This window comes from Lepidochelys kempii, chromosome 11 (assembly GCF_965140265.1).
Source record: "Lepidochelys kempii isolate rLepKem1 chromosome 11, rLepKem1.hap2, whole genome shotgun sequence".
NCBI classification, from domain to species: domain Eukaryota; kingdom Metazoa; phylum Chordata; order Testudines; family Cheloniidae; genus Lepidochelys; species Lepidochelys kempii.
This window is the reverse complement of record NC_133266.1, coordinates 63,338,878-63,362,998: the sequence shown is the minus strand read 5'-3', so window position 1 is coordinate 63,362,998 and position 24,121 is coordinate 63,338,878. Positions and strand designations below refer to the sequence as shown.

General features: G+C 47.5%; 2 protein-coding genes across 5 annotated transcripts in view; one reads left to right on the top strand and one right to left on the bottom strand.

Annotated features, from left to right (window-relative positions):
- Nucleotides 1-1,732: 1,732 nt before the first annotated feature.
- FZD5 (frizzled class receptor 5) lies at nt 1,733-3,984 on the top strand. The gene has a single exon (XM_073306636.1). It carries the CDS (start codon nt 1,997-1,999, stop codon nt 3,899-3,901), a length of 1,905 nt encoding a protein of 634 aa, XP_073162737.1. The 5' UTR covers nt 1,733-1,996; the 3' UTR covers nt 3,902-3,984.
- Nucleotides 3,985-12,588: 8,604 nt separating this feature from the next.
- CCNYL1 (cyclin Y like 1) overlaps nt 12,589-24,121 on the bottom strand; it is a 51,184-nt gene continuing 39,651 nt past the window's right edge. For all 4 annotated transcript variants that reach the window (XM_073306644.1, XM_073306645.1, XM_073306647.1 and 1 more), the window contains 2 exons: nt 17,522-17,684; nt 12,589-14,352 (listed from right to left, as the gene is read on the bottom strand). In XM_073306644.1, coding sequence (XP_073162745.1) covers nt 14,236-14,352; nt 17,522-17,684 — 280 coding nt within the window. In that variant the 3' untranslated portion in view covers nt 12,589-14,235. The remainder of the gene's footprint in view (nt 14,353-17,521; nt 17,685-24,121) is intronic.

Genomic DNA, 24,121 nt, shown 5'->3' with positions numbered 1-24,121 from the left:
TCACCCAAACCTTGACTAAGGAAGGGCTGTTTACATGAATAATAATCTCTTTTAGACACAATTACACAGAGCAGACTTTGCAATCTACATGCTGTTTCTGTATTTGTCTCCTGCTCTGGTTCTTTCTGGTTCAGTGTAGAGGGGGCTAGTTTAGCAGACTGCCTAGGGAAATAGGTGGTTGAAGGCCTGGAGATGTGCACCAATTCCCACTGCTTCATCTTACATGCCAAAATCCTACTCTGCTTTGTGTTCAGTGAGTGAAGTGGGAAAAGTTAATGGAGGGAGCAGGACAAAGATACTGCACCTTTGAGGGATGGGAAGTGAAGGGAGCAGTGAGGAGATGAAAAGGAAAAAGTAAGTTTCAAGATCTGCTTCTTTCCTGGGAGTGTCAAATTCCCCACTGAATTTAATCTGTGTCCCTGCATCAGATACTCAGCGCTCATGGTCTGGTATCTAAGCGAAACTGGGAGCTGTTCAATCAGCTTTTTATCAAAGAAAGTGAGCTGACCCGGGGTGGTAGGGCCACGCACTGCTGCTGAAAGAGCAGCTGGGATTCTGCAGGGCCAGAAAGAGCTAGATGAGAGTCCAAGAGACCAGCAACTCAAACAAGAGGAACCCAATTAGAAAAAACTAACAAATAGATTCAAAATAGCTCAGACAAGGGGTTTATAAATGTTTCCCTGCTAAGTTTGCTTTTCATAGCGGAAGGATATGTTGGAGAAACATCCAAAAACTGTTGTTTGTGAGTTTTTAAATGAAATGTATAATTAATGAGAGATCGGGCTCTCCAGCATATGCATTAGTAGGTTATTGATGCACTTCTTAGGTGTTGAAAGCACAAAGCCACAGCTTATTTCTATCCTGTTCCTTCCTGTTCTCTTCACTTTAACTTATCTCTGTGGAGGGAACTAAGTTTGTTTCAATGAGTGCCATTATCTCAGTCCACCTATTGCCAAGCTTATATATAAGGTTACATAAACTATCGTTGCCTACCTGCAAGGGGTGAACAACATCTCAAGCATATTAAACATAGGATTCTTTTCGAGATGTTGAAATATTAGCGAATTAAAATATTGGGACACCTAGAATGTTTCAAGAGGCACTGTCATCTTACAAATCCTAGGCTGAGATTTTAAAAAGTCCTCATCTGTGTTATTAATCAATAGTTGTGACTGTGACAGATCTAGCCTCCTTTATAGGGTTTGTTTACTGTTTAGGTTTGCGGGAGCTGCAAAGAGACTCTTTGGGAGTCAGTTTCGGGCTGTGGGTCTCATGCACTGGCACAGTGTTGTGATGTTGTGCAACCAGGGCAAGGGAAGGGCCACATCGCAACACCCACCTTTGCATTTGACAGGGCAAGTCACTTCCCCCACCCGTGCCTGTGTTGAGCTGAGGGCTCAGGTGCTCCAGGGTGGCCTGGATGGGGAGCTGTGCCTGAGAAGGACTGTGGCAGTGGCTTCCCTTTGGAAGCTGAGACTCCCCGGTTGCTCGGGGAAGGGCCCCAGTTCAAGCAGATTCAAGGTGGGGCGCCCCGTCCAGCGCCGCTGTGTGCCCCAATGGGAGGGGGGGAATGAGAAGCTCCCTCGGGGAATCACTATGGGGAGTGGGTGGGGCTAAACGCGGAGGGGCGTGGCCCTCGGCAGGGGGCGTGGCCAGCAGGCGAAGGGGCGGGGCTGCAGCCCGTGCATTTCAACTCAGGTGGCCGTGGCCGGGGCTCCACTCCGCCCGCGCCGGCTGTCGGGGTGGCGGTGGCTGCAGCGAGGGCCGGGGCCGGAGCCCGCGGGCGGCAGAGCGCAGCGGCGGCAGAGGGCGGGCCACGCGGTGCCGGGCGCCCGGGGCAGCCTGATGCCCTGCCCTCCCGGCCGGATCGCAGCGGCCGGGGCAGCGCTCCCCTTTCCCCTTCGCTGCAGGTGGCTGCCCGCGGCCATGGAGCCCGGCGTGCGGGGGCAGCGGGCCGGCCGGGGCTGAGCGCCGAGCCGCCCGGCGCGGGCGGGCCATGCCCCAGGGGCCGGGCTCGGCGCAGGGACCGCTGCCAAACTTCTCCGCGAGCCGAGCGCCGCCCGTGCCTAGGCAGCGCCCCGGCCCGCCGGACTCGGGGTCCCCGCCGGCTGCGGCGGCGGCGGGGGCCGGGGAGAGACTCCGCAGCTCCGGCCCGAGCTCGTCTGCTGCTGCCCCGGGCCAGCCGCGGCGCGCTGCGCTCACCATGGTCGGCGCCGGCCGGGGGCTCCTGAGCCTGCTGCTGCTGCTGCGGCTCCCGCCGGTCGCGGCCGCCGCCGCCAAGGCGCCCGTGTGCCAGGAGATCACGGTGCCCATGTGCAAGGGCATCGGCTACAACCTGACCTACATGCCCAACCAGTTCAACCACGACACGCAGGACGAGGCGGGGCTGGAGGTGCACCAGTTCTGGCCGCTGGTGGAGATCCAGTGCTCGCCGGACCTGCGCTTCTTCCTCTGCAGCGTCTACACCCCCATCTGCCTGCTGGACTACGCCAAGCCCCTGCCGCCCTGCCGCGCCGTGTGCGAGCGGGCCAAGGCCGGCTGCTCGCCCCTCATGCGCCAGTACGGCTTCGCCTGGCCCGAGCGGATGAGCTGCGAGCGGCTGCCGGCGCTGGGGGACCCGGACACGCTCTGCATGGATTACAACCGCAGCGAGCCCACCGCCCCGCCGCCCGCCCTGGCCAAGCCCACGCGCGCCTCCAGGGGGCCCCAGAGGAGCCTGGCCCCGGGCGGCGGCGCGGACTGCGGCCGGGCGTGCCGCTGCACCGAGCCCTTCGTGCCCATCGCCCGCGAGTCCCACCCGCTCTACAGCAAGATCCGCACCGGCCAGGTGCCCAACTGCGCCGTGCCCTGCTTCCAGCCCTACTTCACCCAGGACGAGAAGACCTTCGCCAGCTTCTGGATCGGGCTCTGGTCCATCCTCTGCTTCCTCTCCACCTCCACCACCGTGGCCACCTTCCTGATCGACATGGAGCGGTTCCGCTACCCGGAGCGGCCCATCATCTTCCTCTCCGCCTGCTACCTCTTCGTCTCGCTGGGCTACATCGTGCGGCTGGTGGCCGGCCACGCCAGCGTGGCTTGCAACCAGGAGTACCGCCACGTGCACTACGAGACCACGGGCCCCGCGCTCTGCACCACGGTCTTCCTCCTGCTCTACTTCTTCGGCATGGCCAGCTCCATCTGGTGGGTGATCCTGTCCCTCACCTGGTTCCTGGCCGCCGGCCTGAAGTGGGGCAACGAGGCCATCGCCGGCTACTCCCAGTACTTCCACCTGGCCGCCTGGCTCATCCCCAGCGTCAAGGCCATCGCCGTGCTGGCGCTGAGCTCGGTGGACGGGGACCCGGTGGCGGGGGTCTGCTACGTGGGCAACCAGAACCTGGACAACCTGCGGGGCTTCGTGCTGGCCCCCCTGGTGGTCTATCTCTTCACCGGGACCCTCTTCCTGCTGGCGGGCTTCGTCTCCCTCTTCCGCATCCGCAGCGTCATCAAGCAAGGGGGCACCCAGACCGACAAGCTGGAGCGGCTGATGATCCGCATCGGCATCTTCACCGTCCTCTACACGGTGCCGGCCACCCTGGTGGTGGCGTGCTACGTGTACGAGCAGCACTACCGGGAGCGCTGGGAGGAGGCGCAGACCTGCTCCTGCCCCGGCGACCCGCGCAAGCCCAAGCCGGACTACGCCGTCTTCATGCTCAAGTACTTCATGTGCCTGGTGGTGGGCATCACCTCGGGCGTGTGGATCTGGTCCGGGAAGACGCTGGACTCCTGGCGGCGGTTCACGGGGAAGTGGTGCCGGGGGAGGAAGCCCGCCATGGGCACCGAAGCCGGCTCCGCTCTGACCGGGCGGGCTGGGGGGGCGCCCTCCGCTTCCTACCGCAAACCCGTCCCGCTCTCTCAGGTGTGACGAGCACCCGGCTGGCTCGCGGGACCGGGCCAGAGCGCCCCGCTCCAGGCTGTGCGACGCGCCAGGGGGAGCTGCGCCCCGGGGGCGCGGAGGGCGGCGGCTTCACCCCGCGCTTTGGGACGGCCGGGGGGTGCTGCTGGGCCGCGCCCGAGGCCCACCGGCCGGAGCGGGGAAGAGCTGCCTGCTGAGGCCGGCCACGCTGGAGGCGCAGCCCCGCCAAGGGCCGCTGTACAGTACCTGGGCTGGCGGGTAACTCCAGCCGATCTGTTGCGCCCCTCGGGCGGGTACCAGCAGGGCCCTTTCTCTGGGGCTGGCTGGGAGACCTCAAGCCGAGCTGGCCACGGGCGGAGGTAGCGGAAAAGGGAGCCCGTTGAACGGAGACTTTCAGAAGATCAGCTTCCAGTGTCACTTGTAAACAAAGCCGGGGGGGGGGGGGGAGAAATACACGCGTGGCTTTCCTGGCCCTTTCGCAGAAACTTGCTGCCTTTCCCGCGGGTGCGTGGGACGGGCAGGCCCCGCAGCAGGACCGTTCGTGGGCGAGTCCCTTGCAGCGCCCAGAGCGGAGACAGCCCGGGCCCGGGCCCGGGGATGAGCTGGACTCGCAGGGTGAAGCCAGGCGGACGGTCAGCGCCCGGCAAGCCGGGACGGGGGAGGGGGGGTTTCCATACGGACCAACCCTTCGTTAGGGAGCCCGAGATTTTTAAACTAAGTCCTTTGGTCAAGGGCTTCCTGCCCGAAGGCCAGGCCCCGCGGGTCGCTGAGCGAGGCAGGGACGCACCCGCCGCACAGCGATGCTTGAGTCCAGGGCGTGCGGAGCCCCCGCGGAGCCCGCCCGGCTCCCTGGCCAGGGACCATACCAGCGCCCGTCTCCAGGCAAGGCGGGGGGCATCGCCCTGCGCACCCCCTCTTCCTTCGGCCCCGTGGGGCGTGTTTAAAGCTCACGGAGCTCAGCGGAAGCGGTGATTCGTAGTTCACAGGGGGCCCTTTAAGTCAGCCTGTTTAAAACGGAGTCAGTCGCCCGGGTTAGTAAAGCAGGTGGGAGGCGAGGGAAGCAGGCGCAGGGTGCAGTTACAGAAACCAAGTGTCCTTACACGGGGGGCTTTCAAGGAGCGGAGGGGGGGGGCGCTTCTCATCCCCCCTTAAGGGGAAGGGGATGGCGCCCCTGGGTGCTAAAGGTCGTTTATTGGCGCTGCGCATTTGCAACCTGGAAGTTTTGCCGCCGTCTTGAGCAGGGCAAAGGTCGGTGCCTGCCCCAGCCTGCCAGGGTGGAGTTTACTGCCGCCTTTGCTCCCGCTTTCCCTCCTGTTTCTTGCAGTGGGTTAGGGCCCAATCCCCTGACACGGAAAGGCTCCATCTCCGGGCTCACGCTGCCAAGCCCGGACGGGCTGGGCTGGCCCTGGCCGCAGGGGGAGATGCCTAGCGGCTGCTCAAAGCACCCTTTGGCCGCTGCCGCCTGCAGTAGCCCTGGTCCTGCTTTTCACGCCCACCGGGGAACGATTGAAACCGGCTTTGGCATTTCCTCCTCCGCTCTGTTCCCGGCAGGCTGCCGTCCGCATTCAGCAGTCGGGCTGGGCTGGGCAGCTGCTGGAAACAGCCGCCCCCCAGGACGGGCAGTGGGGCCGGGGTAAAAGGCTCTAAAGCCAAAGCAGCGGCCGCTTGCGCTGCTCCCCCCGGCCGGGCTCTGCCAGCAGCTGTGGGCAGAACAGGGGCGCTCTCGGCCTGGCTGCCCCGACTTGGACCAACTACTCTGGGGCCCTTTCCCTTTAGATCCCATTTCAAAAAGGAGAGGCCTTAGCTCGTGTCAATTTCACGGGCTGCTAGGACTCTGCTGAGCGGTCAGGGAGCAAGAGGCCAGTTTGCCGGTGGTTTTCGGCCTGTGGGGAGAGACGAGCTTCTGCCCCTTCCCCTGGAAAGCTGGCAGGAGCGTCCCACTGCTCCCTGCTCCTGAACCTTGCACAGGAGTGCCGGTGAGAGGGAGCTTCCCCTCCCTGTGCAACTGCCTGACCCCTGATGCAGATGTAGTAGCTTAGGCCCTGTGAAGGCAGCCAGGGCCCAGCAGGCCGGAGTCACAGGACTGAGAGAGGCTGGAGGAAGGAGCTCTTGTCAAACGGGGCAGTCCGCTTTACCCAGAAGCGGGAGCTGGATGTCAAGCCCCCGGCTGCTAAGAAGCCCCCATCCCTGCACCAGCCTCCAGCTCTGATGCAATGTGTCAGCAGCCCAGCACCAGCTTTTGGACTATAAGGTGGTGCAGCTTTAAAGCGGGCACTGACCGTGAGCCCTCAGTCAGGGGGGCCCCCTTGGCAAGGGGGCAGGGCTGATGCATCGACCTTCTCTAGGCAGCACCACCACTGACCTGCACGCCCAGCCTCAAAAATGGACACAGCCCCTCCCCGCAGCCGCAGGGTATTTCAATGACCTGCTTTTCCTCCCCCCCCCCCCAACTCCAGCGGCCCCTTTCGCTCGGTGGGCAGCAGAGGGAGGGGAAGCGCGAATAAACCCTGATTTCCCACAAGCAGCTAAAGGCACGTGTTCTGCACCACCTCAGATGGCCACTCCAGCCAGGCGGCGCCAGAGAGCAACTGCTCGGGTAGCGGAACTCCCCTGGCATGGGCCGGGTTTGGAAGCTCTACACGCCCCCTTCCTCCCAAGGTAGCTCTGTAGACAAGCTCTCCGCCCCCTGCAGACACAAAGGGGTGGGAAGCGAGCCTGCTGCCAGCCAGAAAACCAAGGCTGGCCAGGTCTTGCCTATCCGGGGGGGGAGGCAGTATGAACAAGCCACCACCAGCTTGACCATAACTTCCCCCAGCACAAGTGAGCAGCAGCTGGGAGCCAGGGGCACTGCAATGCAGTGAGTGTACAGTACTTCACCTGGAGATACACCCTGTAAATAATTGTACTAGGGAATCTGGTCTGTGTATACTAGAGAGTTTTAGTGAACTTTGATACGGGTTTGTTCTCACTAAACAAGGCAGCTTCAGCCTAGCTACACTGGGGCTAGTAGTAAAGGGTAGTCCAGGGCCCTGACTCATATTCATGCCATCTTAACTGGGTCTTGCTGCAGTGGCCTTTTGTAGACACAGCTGGACATGCTTCATGCAATACCTCGCACTAAACCACATCGAAGGACTTTTCTTCAAGTGTAACTGCCTCAGTGTAGGTTTGTTTTTTAAATGAGCTGCAAACTGTGGCCTGCTGAAAAACCTGAGCATAGTTGAAGCAAGGGGCAGGGTAGGTGTGGCCTAGTGAAATCTTTGCTACAGACAATCATAACGGCTGAAGCTTTACGTGGCCCTGGCTTTCAGGATTCTCCCAAGTTTTCACCACTGCACTGCGAGTGGCAGCAACTAAAAGCAGACGTTGTTTTGTGCCGCAGGGGGTAGGGCCAACACCTACGCATTAGACTTCACCTCCTTCACTTGCTGCCCCTGTAACTTTTGTTTTTAAGAAGTAAACTTTGTATGTATTCTATTTTGTGAAAAGTTAAGAAAATCTGAGATTTTATTCAAAGAAAAAAATATGGAGATTAGCTATTTATGAGAAAACAAAAGTGTCTATTTTTGTTTCTTTGTTCCTGATGATGGTAGAGCAAAATAAAACAAAGAGGGGAAAATGAGAACCTGCTGGAGAATGTTTTTTCCCCAGTTTCTTACCAGCAGGAGGCACTGAAAGCAATGGGTTGAGAATAGCCCTGAGGCAATGAAATGGGGCTTACAGGAGTAGTTAGCTCTATGAAGATATTCCCACATTAGGGACTCTAGGCATTATTATACAAATAATAAACAGGTCACATTTCCCTGCAGGAAACAGGAATGCAGCTAGTGGAATCCCACCAGAAGTCCTCACACAGGTTATAAACAAAGCCTTCTAAGGAAATGCTACAGAAATGGGGGGAGTGGGGGGAGGTAGGGAGAGAGAAGAGAGCTTGGGTCTGTTCTGTGACTTAAAAAAAAAAAAAAGAGAGAGGGTAAATATACTAGCAGATCAAGAGTTGCTTTCAAGGCAAGTGTTGCTGGTGGCTTGTGTCCATAACAGCTCTTGTAAAGTGCACTGCCCTGACTGTTCAGGATTACACCCCATAGTTAGAGCATAGGCCTTACTATAAAATGTACTGGTCTTTTGACTTGGAATAGTGCTATCTAGCAATAAACTCAAACACCCTACACCTGTCCCTCAGTACATACCAGTTAACACAGTCTACCAACTAGGAGTGTATGCCAATCTCAGTCCTATATCCAGATTTGGTGCAGACCCACATAATCTACAAGGCAGACCCTGGAAATCTTCCTCAGCAGGAGGTAACATCTCATTTTGCAAGGATTCAGTCTAAAGATACTGATGCTGTAGGAAGAGCATTTAAAATAGGGAGGCAAGGGGTTAATACTTGCTCACTTGTGACTAATCAGCACTCAGCTATCCAGTTAGCTTTGAAGTGTACACACCTAGCATCCACTGGATTTCTGTCACCCCAGTGCTATCAGAAGTGATCTTAAACAAAAGATAGTGGACAAAATGCAGATACTGACCCCCAAGATTACGATTCCAAGGCACCAATACCTGTCTGGCCATTCTCCATCAGTGCAAAGAAGATGGTCACAGGGTCTGATCCTGCTGTGCGTCAAGATCCACAACTTCCTTTGGGCAGCACCTCTCAGAATGGGGCCTTTTCTGATAAACTAGGGCACACTCACTTTCTTTTAAATACACGCTTTAAAACACACACTGAGTCTTGTCTTGTTCCAGCCTTCCCCTCTCCTAGACTCTGGCATGCTCTGGGATTTGGAGGCCTGGAGCTGCAGGGGCAATCAGAAGGCATAAGGGAATAGGAGGTGTGCAGAAGTAGCACACAAGGTTTCGCATAGCACTGGTCCAGAGTTCATCCCTACAGGTGGGGAAGGAAGCTGGTTATTGTACATGGCAGGTTGCTAGTCACCTGAGGTAGTGAGTTCCTTACTAACAAGTAAGGTATTGGAATAGTTTATCCCAGGATTAGGCATCTCATCACTAATCTAGATCTCCCAGGGTCCGTTCCATCCTTCTCTGTCTATTCAGACTAATCTCAGGGAAGCTGCTGCCTTTTCCATTGTCTTGTACAGCACCAGTCACAGCACGTAAGAGCTGGCAGGGAACAAGTGCTGTCAAGATCTTAGTCTTGTGAGGTGAAAAAGCTGCCGTAAATTTAGGAACTGTACTACAGGGGATAAACTCATGTATCTTCGATTAGTCTCCTCCTCCTGCTGCCCTTCCCCCCTCAGCCCAGCTGCCCTAGAACAAGGCATAGCCGTAACAGACTGACACATTAGCCTAATCAGCTACCCAGTACAGCAAATCAGCAGTAATTCAATGGAGCCACAAAGGTGTGTGTGACAGGAAGATCAGGTCCAATGACCCACAGCGCCTAGAACTTTTAAGATACCATGCACCATGAGAAAGGAAGGTAAACATTGTGAGCGCTAAGGACAAGAGTGACAACACTTCAGAAAAGAGGGGTGTAATTTGGTGCACTCTATAAACCCTTTCTGCATTTAGCTCTGGCATGCCACTTGGCAGGAGAACATATACCACATAAGGATGGATATATTTCTTACAAAAACTGGGTACAGGTCACTCAAGAACTACCAGAGTGACGGGGGATCGATCACTTGATTACCTGTATTGTTCATTCCCTCTGGGGCACACTGGCCACTGTCAGAAGACAGGATACTGGGCTAGATGGACCTTTAGTCTGACCCAGTAAGGCCGTTCTTACATGGAAATTAGGTCTGAACAGATACTACCATCACTTCCTTTCTGGTGGAGCTCTCTCCACTACTCAGATCTACCCTTCAGCATTGATCAGCAGCCATCCCTACTTAAGTGCTTGGAACATACTCTGTAGCACTTACTCCACCTCTCCTTCAGTGCTTGCCTGAAATCACTCCCTTCTCCTCCTCCACTTGCCCACATTATGCCTGTTCTTGGTAAAAATATGGGTGGTGTTGACATTTATTCTATCCCAGGAGTACTTGTCCTCTTAACCCCTTCAAGGGGGTTTGGTGGGTCTCATACCCAATTGCCTTAGCAACAAGACACACAGTTTCTGTATCTAAAGGGAAAGGTTGCGCTGAAGCAAGTTTGCATTCTATCAGACTAACCACATATCAATGAATGGTGGGTAGCGTGTTGATCTCCACCTAACACTACTTGTGGATGGGAGCTGAGTGGATTCTAACTAGCCTGCACTAAAGCAAGAAAGCAGCTGGGCAATTTGCTGTCAGCAATTGAGTGTCATAGCTACGACTGGAAGATGACAGTGCTGCAGCTCAATAAAGATTTAAGTATCGGATTGTTGTGCATTTTTAATTGGGTTCTCTATACCCAGTACACACAGCCCAATGCATACACTTATCTATCCTGCCAGGCTGGCTCATAGGCAGAGAGAAAAAGGATTAATTTGTCCTCTATAATAAAATCCAATTATTGTTTTTAAAGGGACATTTTCAATAGTGATTATGAATAAATTCCCTCCTGACCCTGCTGTTTCAGAAACAAGACGTTGCTGACACCTTCTAGGGAGCCTTTTCTAAAAACACCAGGTTTCCAGAGGAAAAACTGGATGAGATTCCCTTTGAAACACACAGATGCTGTCTCTCCTCAAGGCGTTTTACAGCACCAAAAAGCAAAACCCAACTTCTTTGCTTCTTTTGTGTATAAAGGTCCAAAAGATTTAATATCCCAGATTTTTCTGAGGTTGAAGAACAGATTTTAAAGGTTTGTCTTTTATGGTTTTGCTGGAAAACTAGAGCACTGGAGTGGGAGTTCAGTCCTCAGTTAAAGGAGAACGGATGTTGCCAGTTTTAATTTCTCACAAGCGGTTGTCAGTTCTTTTGTTAACTCCTGATAAACTCTTTAAAACAAATTAAAAATCACTTCCCCCTCCTCAGTAGCTCAGATTTCAGTTTGATTATAGCAAAATCTCACTAGTTCTCCAGTCAACCACCAACACTGCCTGCAAAAACAGGGTAGTAAAAACTTGCTTTTTCAAAGAAAGTGTTTAAAATATTCTGGCCTTTATACATCATGAAGCAGCAAAAAAAAACCAGCATATCCTTTATTCCTCCCTAAGTCATTTTCAATGGCTTTACATCTTTGCATTAAAAGCTATGGGTAAGGAGACTCAAAGCATCTGTAATATACAACTATGATCACCTACACCTAAAATGAAGAACACTGAAATATCAATAGAAATGCAGAGAACCTAGGAAGTATCTTACTATGTAGAAATTTCATACAAGGGTTTTTTCACAGGTTGGAGAGACAAGGTGGGTGAAGTAATATCTTCTGTGTGTGGGGGGTGGGGGTTGAGCCACACAGAGCTCTTCTTCAGGTCTGGGAAAGGTCCAACACAAGATATTACTTCACCCACCTCGTCTCTAATATCCTGAGACTGACACAGCTAGAACTACACTGCATGTAACATCTGTAGGGGCAGTCACCAAAGGCTGGCTGAACCAAAGTGGATTTCCATAGGGGGGAGGTGGAAAGGAGAGAATGAGCATTCTGACTGGTAAGTAGCAATTTGTTAGCCAGTCTGTCAGATTAATGGATCAATGAAAGTTGATTACCTTCAGGTAAACTGACTTTCAAATTCAGATTTCGTCTCTTTTGCATGGGTCATCAGATGCCTCATGATGTTGCAGCACCACATATCCTACATAATACTTGGTAACTTAAAATGCCACTGAGCAAAGGCAGCTCCGGATTTCAGTCTGGTTACGAGGAGTCAGATACAATCCTAGCCTTCTGGGAGAGCCTGTACTAGCTACACAAAAGATTAGCAACACATCCGGTAGATTCAGATCACTTTGTGGGGAGTTCTTTTCCAATTCTCCCACGCTGTTAGGGAGATGTCTATTGACACATCCTAGGATCGGTCATGCGCCTACAAACCAGGATCATAAATCTCTTTTCTTACTGTGCTATTACATCCTTCACTATTTCATCCATCAAAGAAAAGGTGAATACCAGGCACAGGTGATTCTTTCCATCGAAGTTCACACACCTGCTACATGTGTGAAAGCTGTATATCCAATCAGCAAAATAAGTGTGTTTATAGTCACCTCATATAAGCCAAAAAGTTCAAATCAGGTTGCCGAGTATTAACTAATACACAGACTTGTAAGAATTAGGTTACAGGTCAACCTGAAAGCCAGAGATTGGAAATTACAAGCAGCTAACCTTGTTCCAACGTAGATTCAGAAGGAGGACTAATGCAGCAGTGTGTGACAAGTTACCTCCAGAAAGTTTCCTTCCCTTTAAACCAAAATCTACCCGTCACCATCAGTTACTTAAACATTATTGTTCACAGATTTTAACAATAAATAGGACCTGGAATCACAGAAGCTGTCATTCAGTCATACCCCTCCTTCAGCTTAAAACACACAAACCACCGTTGCCTGCAAACTCTATGACCCTAGCAGACACAAAGCTGTTTGAAACTTCTAATAATATTCATTTTTGGCTCCTAAGAGGTAGCAAGATAAAAAATTTAATCAGCTCATATCGGGGTGGATTTCACACACCATAGGATTAAGATTTGGTGAGATTCTAAAGTAGCCACACAGGGCCAAGTCGTCATTTTAATCTGTTCAACAAGTTATTTGCAAACAAACTCAGAGAAAATGGTACAAAACGCTCTAACCACATGTAGCTTTAATTAAAATAGAGGTGTTTATTAGCTTTTTATTTTTTAATACAAACATGAGAAAGGAAAACCACCTGAAGATGTAGCATTATTTTCAAAATTGAATCGTGATCAATACCTGAAGTTCCAAGTTCCATGGATTATGGGCCTGGAGCTGGTCGATTTGCAAACTTTAAAATACTATACATATTTAAATAGTTTGAAGGCTGCCAAATTGTTATACTCAGAAATCCCTAATCTCAAAGGCATGGGGACCTGATAATTTACTGGACCTTGGATGGAAGCAGGGTTGAACAAAATTTGTCCTAGGAACGAATGTCATTCAGTATGGCACAAAGTGCCTAGAATCTATCTAGAACTGGGACAAGGACGTATATAAGGGCTTGTAACAGGAAAAGTCTATTAATACTTATCCTGTTTAGAGTTTCAAAGTCTGAAAGGAAACTCCATCCCAAATTCTCATTCTGGAGGAGTAAACTCTATCTTCAGGAAAAGCAGAGTTGCACAAACTATAATGTTCACTTCTCCAAAAAATATGTCTGACAACTTATACATTTGGGTTTTGTTTTTTTAAGAACTCCTTTGAACAAAACCTTATGTGCTAATAGGGAATAAGTATCTACCCCATCGGTGAGTCCAGGATCCTCAAACTCACTACTGTCCCACCACAAAAGTAAACCCCCTGTCTGAAAGCAGGAAGTCTAGGGGAACCAAAACAGACATGATAATCTTAGCATCAACTTTGTCAGAACTCCACTGCATAAAGCACAACGGATCTGTAGTGGAAGAATTCAGAGAAGCAATGCAGTAGGCTATTCATCACTGGATTGCCACATTGTTTGGGATAGTGACATTGTTTCCAATACAGCTCTCTCATTCCATGCCTCAGAAAGATATACAGGATGCATATTTTCCAAAGCAGTAGTAAAAGTATTAGAAAGTGAGAAGCACCATAGTTCACAAGAAATGCAGCATGGACCCTATACATTTGAACAATCAATATGTAACACCATTTCTCTGCTTCCAACCAAAACATTCAAAATCCTTTGACAGTCTCTACCGGAATGACACTGCTGGTACACAGTTATTATATCCTGCTCAAACAGCTTCCTGCTTTTGAACTCATCACCAATAATAGCAGCTTTTGAATAGCAAAACCCTTCAACACTTGTCTATGCTACTACTTCAAGCTCCAGAGTGGCTTTATACTTGGTTAGAGTCCTTTTTTCTTTTTCTTAACACTGCATTCACTCAAAGGCAAACGCAGCAAGCTTCTGGATGATGCGGAGAAGAGGGAAGAACATTGTAACTATCGTCATGTGGTTAGTGTTTAAATTCTAAAATTTAAAACTACTCATTATTAAAAACCTCATCATTCACAGCTATAGGCCTACACAGTAAGCAAACATCTGTGGGGGGGGAGGGGAGAGCTTGTTTTTGCACCTCTGGGTACATTAAAAGGAGGAGCACAGATTTGACAAGGTCCCATCTTTTGAATGGAATATGCTCCTCAGACCCTGGGGTCCCTTGGCTGGTTTTATCCTTCCTCCCCTTACTGGAAGACACCATCACTGCTGGCTTATGTGCATGGAGTGGTGGTCTTCCTCCGGTTCATACGTACGCTGGCTTCACGGTGCTGCACCCTTCTCTCCCCTCAGGAGAGGATGGCATTAGAACGACGGATACCAACTAAATTATCAGCACTGAAAGATCGTCTCATAGCAGCTTTGGACAAGTCTTTGTATTTGTCCTCACAGAGCCTGGAGATAGCCTGTAAAATACATTCAGATACAAAAGAATGAAAGCGTGAATTAGAAGTGTTCAAACATTTTAAGAAAGCTCTTACAATGGCAACGCTAATGGATTGCGCACTTACACTGCCTTGTCTTTCAGTGACGCTACTGGCTGCTGCCCTGGGTATGCCATTACAAAAAAGGCCTTTTGTTGAGGGAAAACATTAAGGGGCTGTAGAAACTGCATCTTTAAGGATCTCTCCCCATGTTCACCCGTATCATTATTAGTCACAGGAGATGATGATTTTTAAATGCAGTTAAATCTCCACATCTCTAAGCAACTTAAATCTTATACCGGCCTCTACAGCTTAATGGAAATCTTGGATCCAACTTGAAGTATGTGTGTTCATGTGCAAATTACACTCAAAACTCCATGTAAATAGATGGGGTTTGGAGCCCAGGCTATGGATACGAGGCTCAGGAGAGATTCTAGAGATTCCTAAGCCCTGAAGGAAGAGGTTACAGCTGGCTGCTGGTCCCCCCCGCCCCCAGCTCAACACAACCATCTAGAAGTCTTAGGGTGTATAGTGGAGAATCAGAAAGGGAAAATTTATTAGGGCTGGTGTTTGTGCCCTTCCTGAGCCAGCCACCTTTTTTTTTTGGCTGATATTTAAACCAGCACAAAGGTTTGTGAATCCAGTAAGGAGATCCCGGTGCTGAACTGTACAGTACCATCCACCCTGCTTTAGCGCAAGTAATGTCCTATTAACACAGGTCTGAGAATTGTATTTAGTATTTGAACTGCTTTAACTAAACTGCAGAGTAGCTCCGTTTATTGAACGATTAAAGCAGCATGTACACGGGTGCAGTTATTCCAGTAGTGAGATTCCCATTAAATCGGTGTGTCAACTAATTCGATTAGAAATGCTTCAGGACAGAGTTCCAAGCCCTGACTGGGGCCTTTAGGGGCCAATATAATGCAAATAAATAAATACAGAAGGGCGTCACTTTTTATCTGTATGCTGACCCATTATTATTAGGCTCAGAATGTCAGTTGTGAGCATTAACTTCCATTAAAAATTTACCACCATCACCAGATGAGCTTTCACTCATTCAGTAAAAAGACTACACCTTCCCTCTAGGGTAGCACCCATTCTGCACAGCCCAATATTCTCAAAGTTCAAAAGGTGAGCAGCGCTTCTCAGCATGAATAAATTGCTAAGTGTATTCTAAAATAATTATTTACATTTCTTTCTGTCAACCTCCCTCTGGAGGCATTCATTTGACTCACGAGTAGCATGTTTTGAGACACTGGCTGCACAAGCCCCCACTGCAAGACCAGACAAAACCTCTCTGGCATTAATGCTAGCATATCCATCATGAAGGAACCTGTGTGTCACATTAAGCCCCACTCCCCCCTATGGGGCAGATCAGTTTTCAATCTGCTGGAATACTAATTCACTGCTTAAGACAAGCTCCCAAACTGACCTTTTTGTGTTTTTAAGCCAAAGGCAGGTTTGTTTTAAAATTCAGAAACGTTTAGCAAATACTTTGAAAAATATTTACTGCATATCCTGTCGTTTAGAACGTTTACAATTTACACACACACAGACGTGAGTATGGTGTGGCAAATCATACGCTGTACTGAGACCGCTCAGTGAAGTAATACTGAACAACAGGTACCCGAATATTTGCAGCAAAACTGGGGCTCACACCTGTCCAGAAGTCATCCACTTCTGCCTAGGTACTGGACAGATCAGAGAACAATTTTCTGAGGAATATATTCGTAGTGTAGTATTGGAGTGCTCGAATATAAAAAAACCTCAGTTTGTCGTACACTGGTAGCTGGGAGCCCCCATCCTGGACCTGGACCCTGCTGTGCTAGGTGCTGTACAAACAAACAGACATTTCCTGCCCAGAGCTGCACTCTAATCACAGAAGCAGTTAGTGACAGTATGAGCTTTAACGTTACCTAAAGGTTAAAACAAACAAAAAACACCCAAAAAGCAAAACAAAAAACTGCAGAAAAGTAATCAAATGAAACAGCACCATTGTTAAGCATGTCTTGTCTACCGTTTCAAAGGGTCAGTACGTGACTCCACCTGTAACGCTCCTGGAATACCACCATTCCTGAAATGGAGGTAAGAACCCAGCACGCTGCATGATTTCTGGGGTGTGGATGAAAAGTGGTTTGGGCCAAGACTAATGTAGCAAAACTATTATGAAAGGGGCTATCGGACCTTTTAGTGTCTACACACAGTCTTTGTTTTTAAGGTCTCAAATTAAAGACCAAACTGCATGGTAGTCAATGTATCTACCTCAGAAAGAGAAGGGATTGAGTTGACCCTGACAGAAGTTTTGCCTGGGAGTCCCAGGTAATTTATGTGTCGTTCAAACGGTTCTCCTTGCATAGCACCCCAGTATCATGTTAAAGCAACCATGAAGAAAGGTTTGTGCTGTGAAAAGCAAGGTCTATTTTAATTATGTGAACTTGAATACTAGAGAACAGTAATGGAGATCTTGAGCAGTTATAAGGACTCTCTGGCAGGAGGTATTTTTACTAGCCAAGTTCTGCTAGGTCAGTAATAGTACATAACACTGAAAGTGGAGATTTAAGATTATTCATAAAATAGTGCTTCCCATTGGTAAAGGGATATTAGTTCACCGTGATTTTTTTTTTCAAGTTGTGAAATGAAACTACCACCTTCACAGTTGCTACCAAACATCCAATTTAATAATCATAATTAGGAGCATTAAGAACTCCTTTAAAGCTAAAAGGAGCTGTGCACTGGGTGCTATGGAAACCTGCAGCCAGTATAATTTCAACAGGTTTGAATAGGATGTTTTAGGGTGCTTGGAAAGGAGAAGCGAGGAGGGAAAGAGAAAAACAGTCCATTACAAATACAGCTTTTACAACTAAGTGACCTAGCTGAACTACAGTTCCAGAAACTAATGCCTCGTGTTTTATTCAAGGACCTAAACAGACTGTAGCCCCTCTTACTCCGTCTCCTCAGGATATTTGCTTAGGTTATAAAGCACCGATGTGTTTTACAAGTGATCACTGTCATTATTAAGGGGTTAAACCTCTCTAATACACTACTCTAAAAGCTTTTTAGTTTTGCTAATCACCACATAATACAATTAGCCAGAGATGCTGTTATTATGCAGACGCAGGAGTGCCCTGCTCACCAAGTCTCAGGCCATTACCTCCAGTTTCTGTGCTCTCTCTTTACTAAGAGGCTCCAGCAGAAAATTCAAGTTGTTGTCATCTGCTAAGGAGCGAAGGTCAAAGTAGTATTTGGCATAAACACTGGCAGGAACATTGATATTAAACTGCAGCAGCTCCAAGAAGTGTCTTTCCATCTCATTCCTAAAAAGGGTAGTAGGGAAACAAAGAAATGGGATTCAACATTTGCAATCAAGTCAAGCTGAACAGACCACGAGTCACTTTCACAATTACCGTTTTTACAACAGTCCTTCAAATTATGTACTACTGTTTTCAAAACCCAATGGATTACTTCGCTAGTGCTCAAAACAAGGTACATCTTCTGAGCCCCTGTACCTTCAGCTTAGGGAGAAAGGTTAGTGCACTGTTGCACACTCACTCTCCTGACTTAGAAGGTTCGTTCTTCAGACTTCCATTAGTGCAGCTGTACAAGTCCTCCATTCTCACTCTCTCATAAGGCCCCACTATAGAAGTCAGATGAAAGGAATGATGTATGCTGTTTATTAGCTCTGGAGAACTTGCAGACATTTCCACCGGGCTGAAAACAGGAAGGGGGTTTATTGAAGTAGAGGCGGACCAACAAAAGGAGTAGTCATATCACCAGGGCAACAAATGGATCTATGAAGAGCTGCTGCTATTATCTCAGAGAAAAAAGCCTCTTGAGGCAACATGGATTCATCTCCAATAAGTAAATAAATAAGCAAGCAGCATTAGGTGAGAAAAGGAATTTTCTTCTCAATGGCATTAGGCAGGATAACAAAGTACTTGTCAGAGCACAGGCACTAGCTTTGACTCACTATGCTATCTGTAGTGTCCAAAATATTGGGGGAAGGGGGTAGAGGAGAAGAGGCCCGTTACACTGGGGGGGAGGGAGGGGAAGAAAAGCATTCTTTGGCTACTGCAGATATCAAACAGACCACAGAGATATTTTACAAAGAAATAAAGAGAGTTTTAAAAACCTAGAAATAAACTGGTACCTGAAATAGGCAATGAAGTTCAACGCTAACTGAGAACAGCACCATAGTACCCAAGAATACACAAGTGAGCAGATGAATAAACAAACTATATGCAATTTGAAAGGTAAGCCACAAAAAAATTCAGTAAGTTGTTCTTGCTCTTGGGAAGCTTTTAAGATGGATGTTTTACCCACCGGAGGGAAAACGAATCGAGGAATCATCCAGATTGTGTCTTGGGTTGGATGGCTGGTCTCATAATGTGAATAGTAGCTTTGTGTTTGTTTCTAGCAGGGTGGACTTGAGTCCCATTGAACCTACTGCCAAAATTAATTTCCTGTTCATATGGTCATAAGCCTATAGAAATGTAAATCAGATAATGTTTTGATGATCAGGGCTTGATTTATCCCATGAATAAATGCTCTTCATCACCCCTTTTGTTCTTGCTAGACTAATACATTTTAATTGTGTAAAAATATAATACTTCATAGGATTAACAAGTCTATTAATAGCGGTTTAAAAAAAAAATCTAGCAAAAACATAATACCCATGTGTTTTCTGTACAAATGTAGGTAGCCTAAAGAATGAACAGCGTGTTCCCTCTTTTGCACAATGTAATTGACAGGATTAGCAGCTGCATGGTTAATTTGGTCACTGATTAGACACAAACTCCATCAAGGCAGAAAAGTTTATAGCAAAGAAGAATTTCCAAATATCAAATTAATTTTCTTTTAATCTTTCAATTAAGAAATTAAGAAACTGTCTTTTGGTCCAAACTTTCTGCTGGGGAGGTTGAGGCGAGGCACAGGATGACGATACACAGAATGTTGATGCTTTACTTTTGGTCATGTTGCCTCTCCATTTGCCCTTCATATCAAAATTAAAGTCATATACCCTTAAGAAAACTTCAGATAGCGTTCACTTTCCACAGCCCCAAAAAGCCAATTTTCTAACAGCTAACCAATGCATTTGGGACCTCAAGTACCGTACCACACTGCAAAATTAAGCACTTCAGTGGAGTTATAAATAGTGGAAAGTGAGTTTATTTCTGCAATATGCCTTCTGGGGCACTGCTTACTTGGTTTATAAGTGGCTGTAGAACTGTAAAGCATCTTTTTCATCAGTTCTGCAATTACCACTCTCAGAGTGAGCTGTAGCTCGTGAAAGCTTATGCTCAAATAAATTTGTTAGTCTCTAAGGTGCCACCAGTCCTCCTTTTCTTTTTACTCTCAGGTAGGTAGGGGTGTGAATGAAAGAGCAATCATAGTCCTCGATCTTCCAAATTTCAGCTCAGAGAAAATGAAGCATACAGGTTACTAGGAGTCAGCTACATCCAACAGCTGTAGAGAGTGAAAGGCTTTATTTGCACTAAAAAGTTGCACCAAACTGATTTAAGTAGAACTGGTATAAACCCTTGTGATACAAACTGATTTAAGAGTGTTCACACAAGGAGTTACACCGGTTTAGTTAGATCTGTTTCTCAATTGATTGAGGGCTTGTCTATACAGGGAAATTTACCAGCAGAATAACTATAGCAGTATAATTATTTAGTATGGGTCCCTGGTAAGTTTCCCCATTTAGACAAGTCCTTAGTTAAAATCAGAGCAGCTTGTGTTTAGACATGGCCCAATTGTTTGGAAAATAAAAGTTGCACTGGGACTGCTGCTCTGGTGTCACTCAAACAATAAGGCTCCGCTTAACATTTGCGGCAAACTTAGCACTTGCTACAAAGCTGTCTCTAACATCAGAACATGACCATTTCTGAAATTCTTTCCCAAGTGTTTCGCTCAGTAGGATTAACATACAAAAGGACTTAATTCCCACCATTGGAAAAGTAGTTTAAAATAGCAGAACAGCTAATACTGGCAAATAAATACACTGCCAAGTACTAATTAAAGGGACACTGTGAGATTGAATTGGGCCTAAGTTAGGTTTGGTTAAGAGGAAATCACTTACCAGTGGCAGTTTCCTAAATATCTAGATCACATTAGGCCACCACAATTGGGTCTGTTCTGCACAAACTCCAAGCTCGGAGTTCTAAGCTTCTAGTTTCAAACAGGGGCCAACCCCTGCAGTGAAACATGAACCTTCTCCTAGAATGCCAGCTCCTTTCAATCCAATGGTGGAAAGTTTTCCATGTGCATGAGAGACTTGATCAAAAAGATCACAGAACCTTCAACTCAGCAACTGTCCACACTAGTGAAAAACATCTTAAAAAATTAAACTTCTTTTCAGCCCTATGTCCATTCAATTTGCTCCTAGCAGGGTTAAAGGATGAGATGCTGACTTTTAATAATCAGCAGGATTCCCCAGTATTGCCAGCACCAGTTCAGTTGTACCAGTGATACCGATGTGAAATTTTTCAAGAATGCTTTGAGCTAAGGTGAATGGTGATTTATCACAACTGGTATCTGCTAAAAGAACACCAGTTCCACTTTTCTCCTCCAAAACAGTCAATAGAGCCCCATTCTTGAAGACCTGTCTGCAGGAAAGGGGTGTGTATAAAACAAGCAGTGACAGAGTAAAAGCCAAGGGAAACACCTTGAACAGTAACAGAGGAATGTTTTTGGTGTGAAGGATGATAAACACAAAATTGGTTTTAAAAGGATCATTATCTCAAAACACTTTTCTGAGGTTTTATTCTTCGGAAAGTGCAATTACTATGTGGGAAGAGAAATGTGTGACCCTGGTTCTCAAAAAAAAAATATCCTGGGGAAAAAAAATCCTTTAAAACCAACAGGTCAAATGTTGAGCCCTAGTTTGAGGCTGAATCCAAAGTACAGTGCTTAGGGAACATATGCAGAGTACGTCACATTTCTGCATTGTAAAGCTACCACTGAGAAAGAAACCAGATGCCTACTGTTATAGCACACACAACTGCCTTATGCTGAATAAGGCTGAACATGTACTTGGAATTATAACGGTCAGGCTGTTAATTGTTTTTGTTAACACACAGAAGAGCTAGCTAGAACCTGGGAGAAGTGAAGCACCGAATCCAGTGTGAAGTTCCTTATGTACAATGCTTTGTGGATCCTCTGAGGTGCTTAGATACCACGATGATAAATAATTGAGAACAGAGATAAAACCAAGAAACTAAGAAACATAATTAAACTGCTGCTTTGACAATGTTCTCTTGGATACCGAGCCTACTGAGTTGTAAATTGAAACCAAGAGCTGATGGGTTTTGAGAGCTTAAGTCCTCGCCATATAAAAGCCTAGTGACATTGGTTCTGGGGAGAAGGGCCTTCTCTAGAACATTAGCAGGTTGATTAAAGGTATCAGTTAAAACCACTTTAGTAGGTAATTTAGTATTTGTCCTAAGCGCTACTTTATTTGAATTAAATAAAATGGATTAGTCCCTGGAGCTTGATGTTCAGTTTGACATGAAGTCACTTCTACGAGAACAAAAACATATGTAGAACACAAGGTCATGGGTACTGAGTAGATGTAAATAATATCACTATGTTCATATTAATATAAAATGTCATGCAGTTTGAGTGCACCAATCACCATACAAATCCAATAAGAGGGGTTACGGAAGGAGTGACCTAGTTTTAGTGTGTGTGTAAAGCCAAATAGCTGGCCAAGTGAATTCTTTGGAAAGTATTCCAGCAAAGGCCTCCTAGTTATACAGACTAACAGCCACATCAATTTACCTCAGTCAAGTTACCCCACACATCCAAAAGAAATGTTTCCTCTGCTCTTTAGCTACCCTACCTGCTATTTTACCTCCCTGGCTTCTTCTCAATCTACCCAGAACAGGTAGTTCAGTTGATATCCTGCACTGGCCTTCATACTGCTGCCCTTAAAAGGCTGGTGGGGAAAAGCAGCAAGATGAAGAATCTTCCAGACTGAGGACTCTCACCCGGTGTAGACTATCTGTCCTGAAACCTGGAGTGTTTAAGACTTCAGATGCAGGATGGGTCTCAGCCTGTCATCATTTGGGGAAACAGGAAAGTAGCTAGAATAAAATCTTCCCCTTTTCTGATGGCCTTTCAGAAGTAGTCTGTCGTCCCAAACTGCATTCGCAAGGGGGCAGTTTGGAGAATTCTCTGAAGCTAATTAGCCCTGCTAGCTAATGCCTAAGAGGCACAAATCCACAGCAATGCAAGCTTACTGGGGAAGTGGAGATAAAAAGGCTTTTGGTGTCCCTACAACAAAGATCCTCTGAAAGAGAGATCCTGGTAGTCTGGCTGGTTTCCCTACCTCAGAAACCTTGACACTACTTCTTGTCTTAGGTCCTTGGAACACACTGGCTTTTCGCAGGAAGGCAGAACACCAGTTTTGGATGTAGTAAGCAACCCTGCAACCAGACTCGTGGGCCGGCTTCTGCCTGATGCAGTCTCTTTATTCCATACTTGATTGGAGGAGGACTGGACTGAGCGAGCTTAGCATCTGCAACTAGTCTTTAACTTTTGCCTAAAAGATGTTCCCCATCCATCTTTTGGCAGATCCTTGAATTTCTGCTGAACGTGTGTGTGAAGTCTTAAAAAAGGCAGTCTTGTTCTCATGGAAACATCAATACTGTAAATAGTTTATCATACTGTCATCTCACTGATGTCCAAGGAGACAGATACCACTGCTGTCTCCACCCTGCCAAATCAGCTTTTTGAGAACCTTTATTCTGTTTGGGAAGAGAAACTAACAAGTGCCTGGGCTGTCTAACACAGCTCTAGTTAGCATCTGTCCATGAAGTACAGGTAGTTTCCAATGACGACACCTGCCATCGAGGTGAACTGGCAAATCTTTATCCAAAGGTGTCCCAGTGTTTCTGATGATGGTCCTGAAGTGCTGTACCACATGTCTAATCTGACAGAAGTCATCATTAGAACCAGGATCTAACAGGGAGTGTGATGCAACCATCTTGGTGTTCCTACATTGAAGGTACTACTTACCTACCATCTTTGACCCAGCTGTGGTTGCAGGACACAAACATCAACTAGCTCAGAAGGAAGTGGATGGGTACTATTACCCTATTCCCAGATACATTAATATGTATGCTTTGTATCCTAGATGGTCTCCGAATTTAAAGGACCTTATCTTCAAGTTTGTAGAAAGCCAAATCCAGAAAGTTAGTAATTTTCATGTTCAGAGTCTTAAAATACTATGTAAACATTAAATATCATCCTGGAAAGAGTTTGCTTACTGTCTTCTTCCCCAGCAAAGAGATGCTTTGCATCAGAAGAGTTCTCTTCCTCCTTACCATCTAAATCTCTCAAATCATTTTTAAAAACTGCCTTAATCCCAAACAAGCATTGCAGGTTTCTGCAAAAGCAGGAGCAGCTAAACTATGAGAGTAAGCGTGTTAACACTAGGACCATCACAGGAGCCTCAGCCATAGACATCAGCCCAGAGACCAGTACACCTTGAGGGAGTCCAAACCTCTATTTCAATATACGCACTGCTTCCAAAGCACAGGAGACAACTAGGTCTTAAGATACCATGTCATAAAGTGGTTAAGCGTAGAAATCTGATGCAACATTGAGTTCAGAACAAAAAAAAAGGCATCAGGCTGATCGATGCTTCCTGCTGTCTTGCACTGGAAATCCTGCTGACAGAAGCTGAGGCACCTGAAAGTTTTGACCAGTTGCTTGCTGAAGTTGAAGTCAGCATAGGCCAGTCTTAATG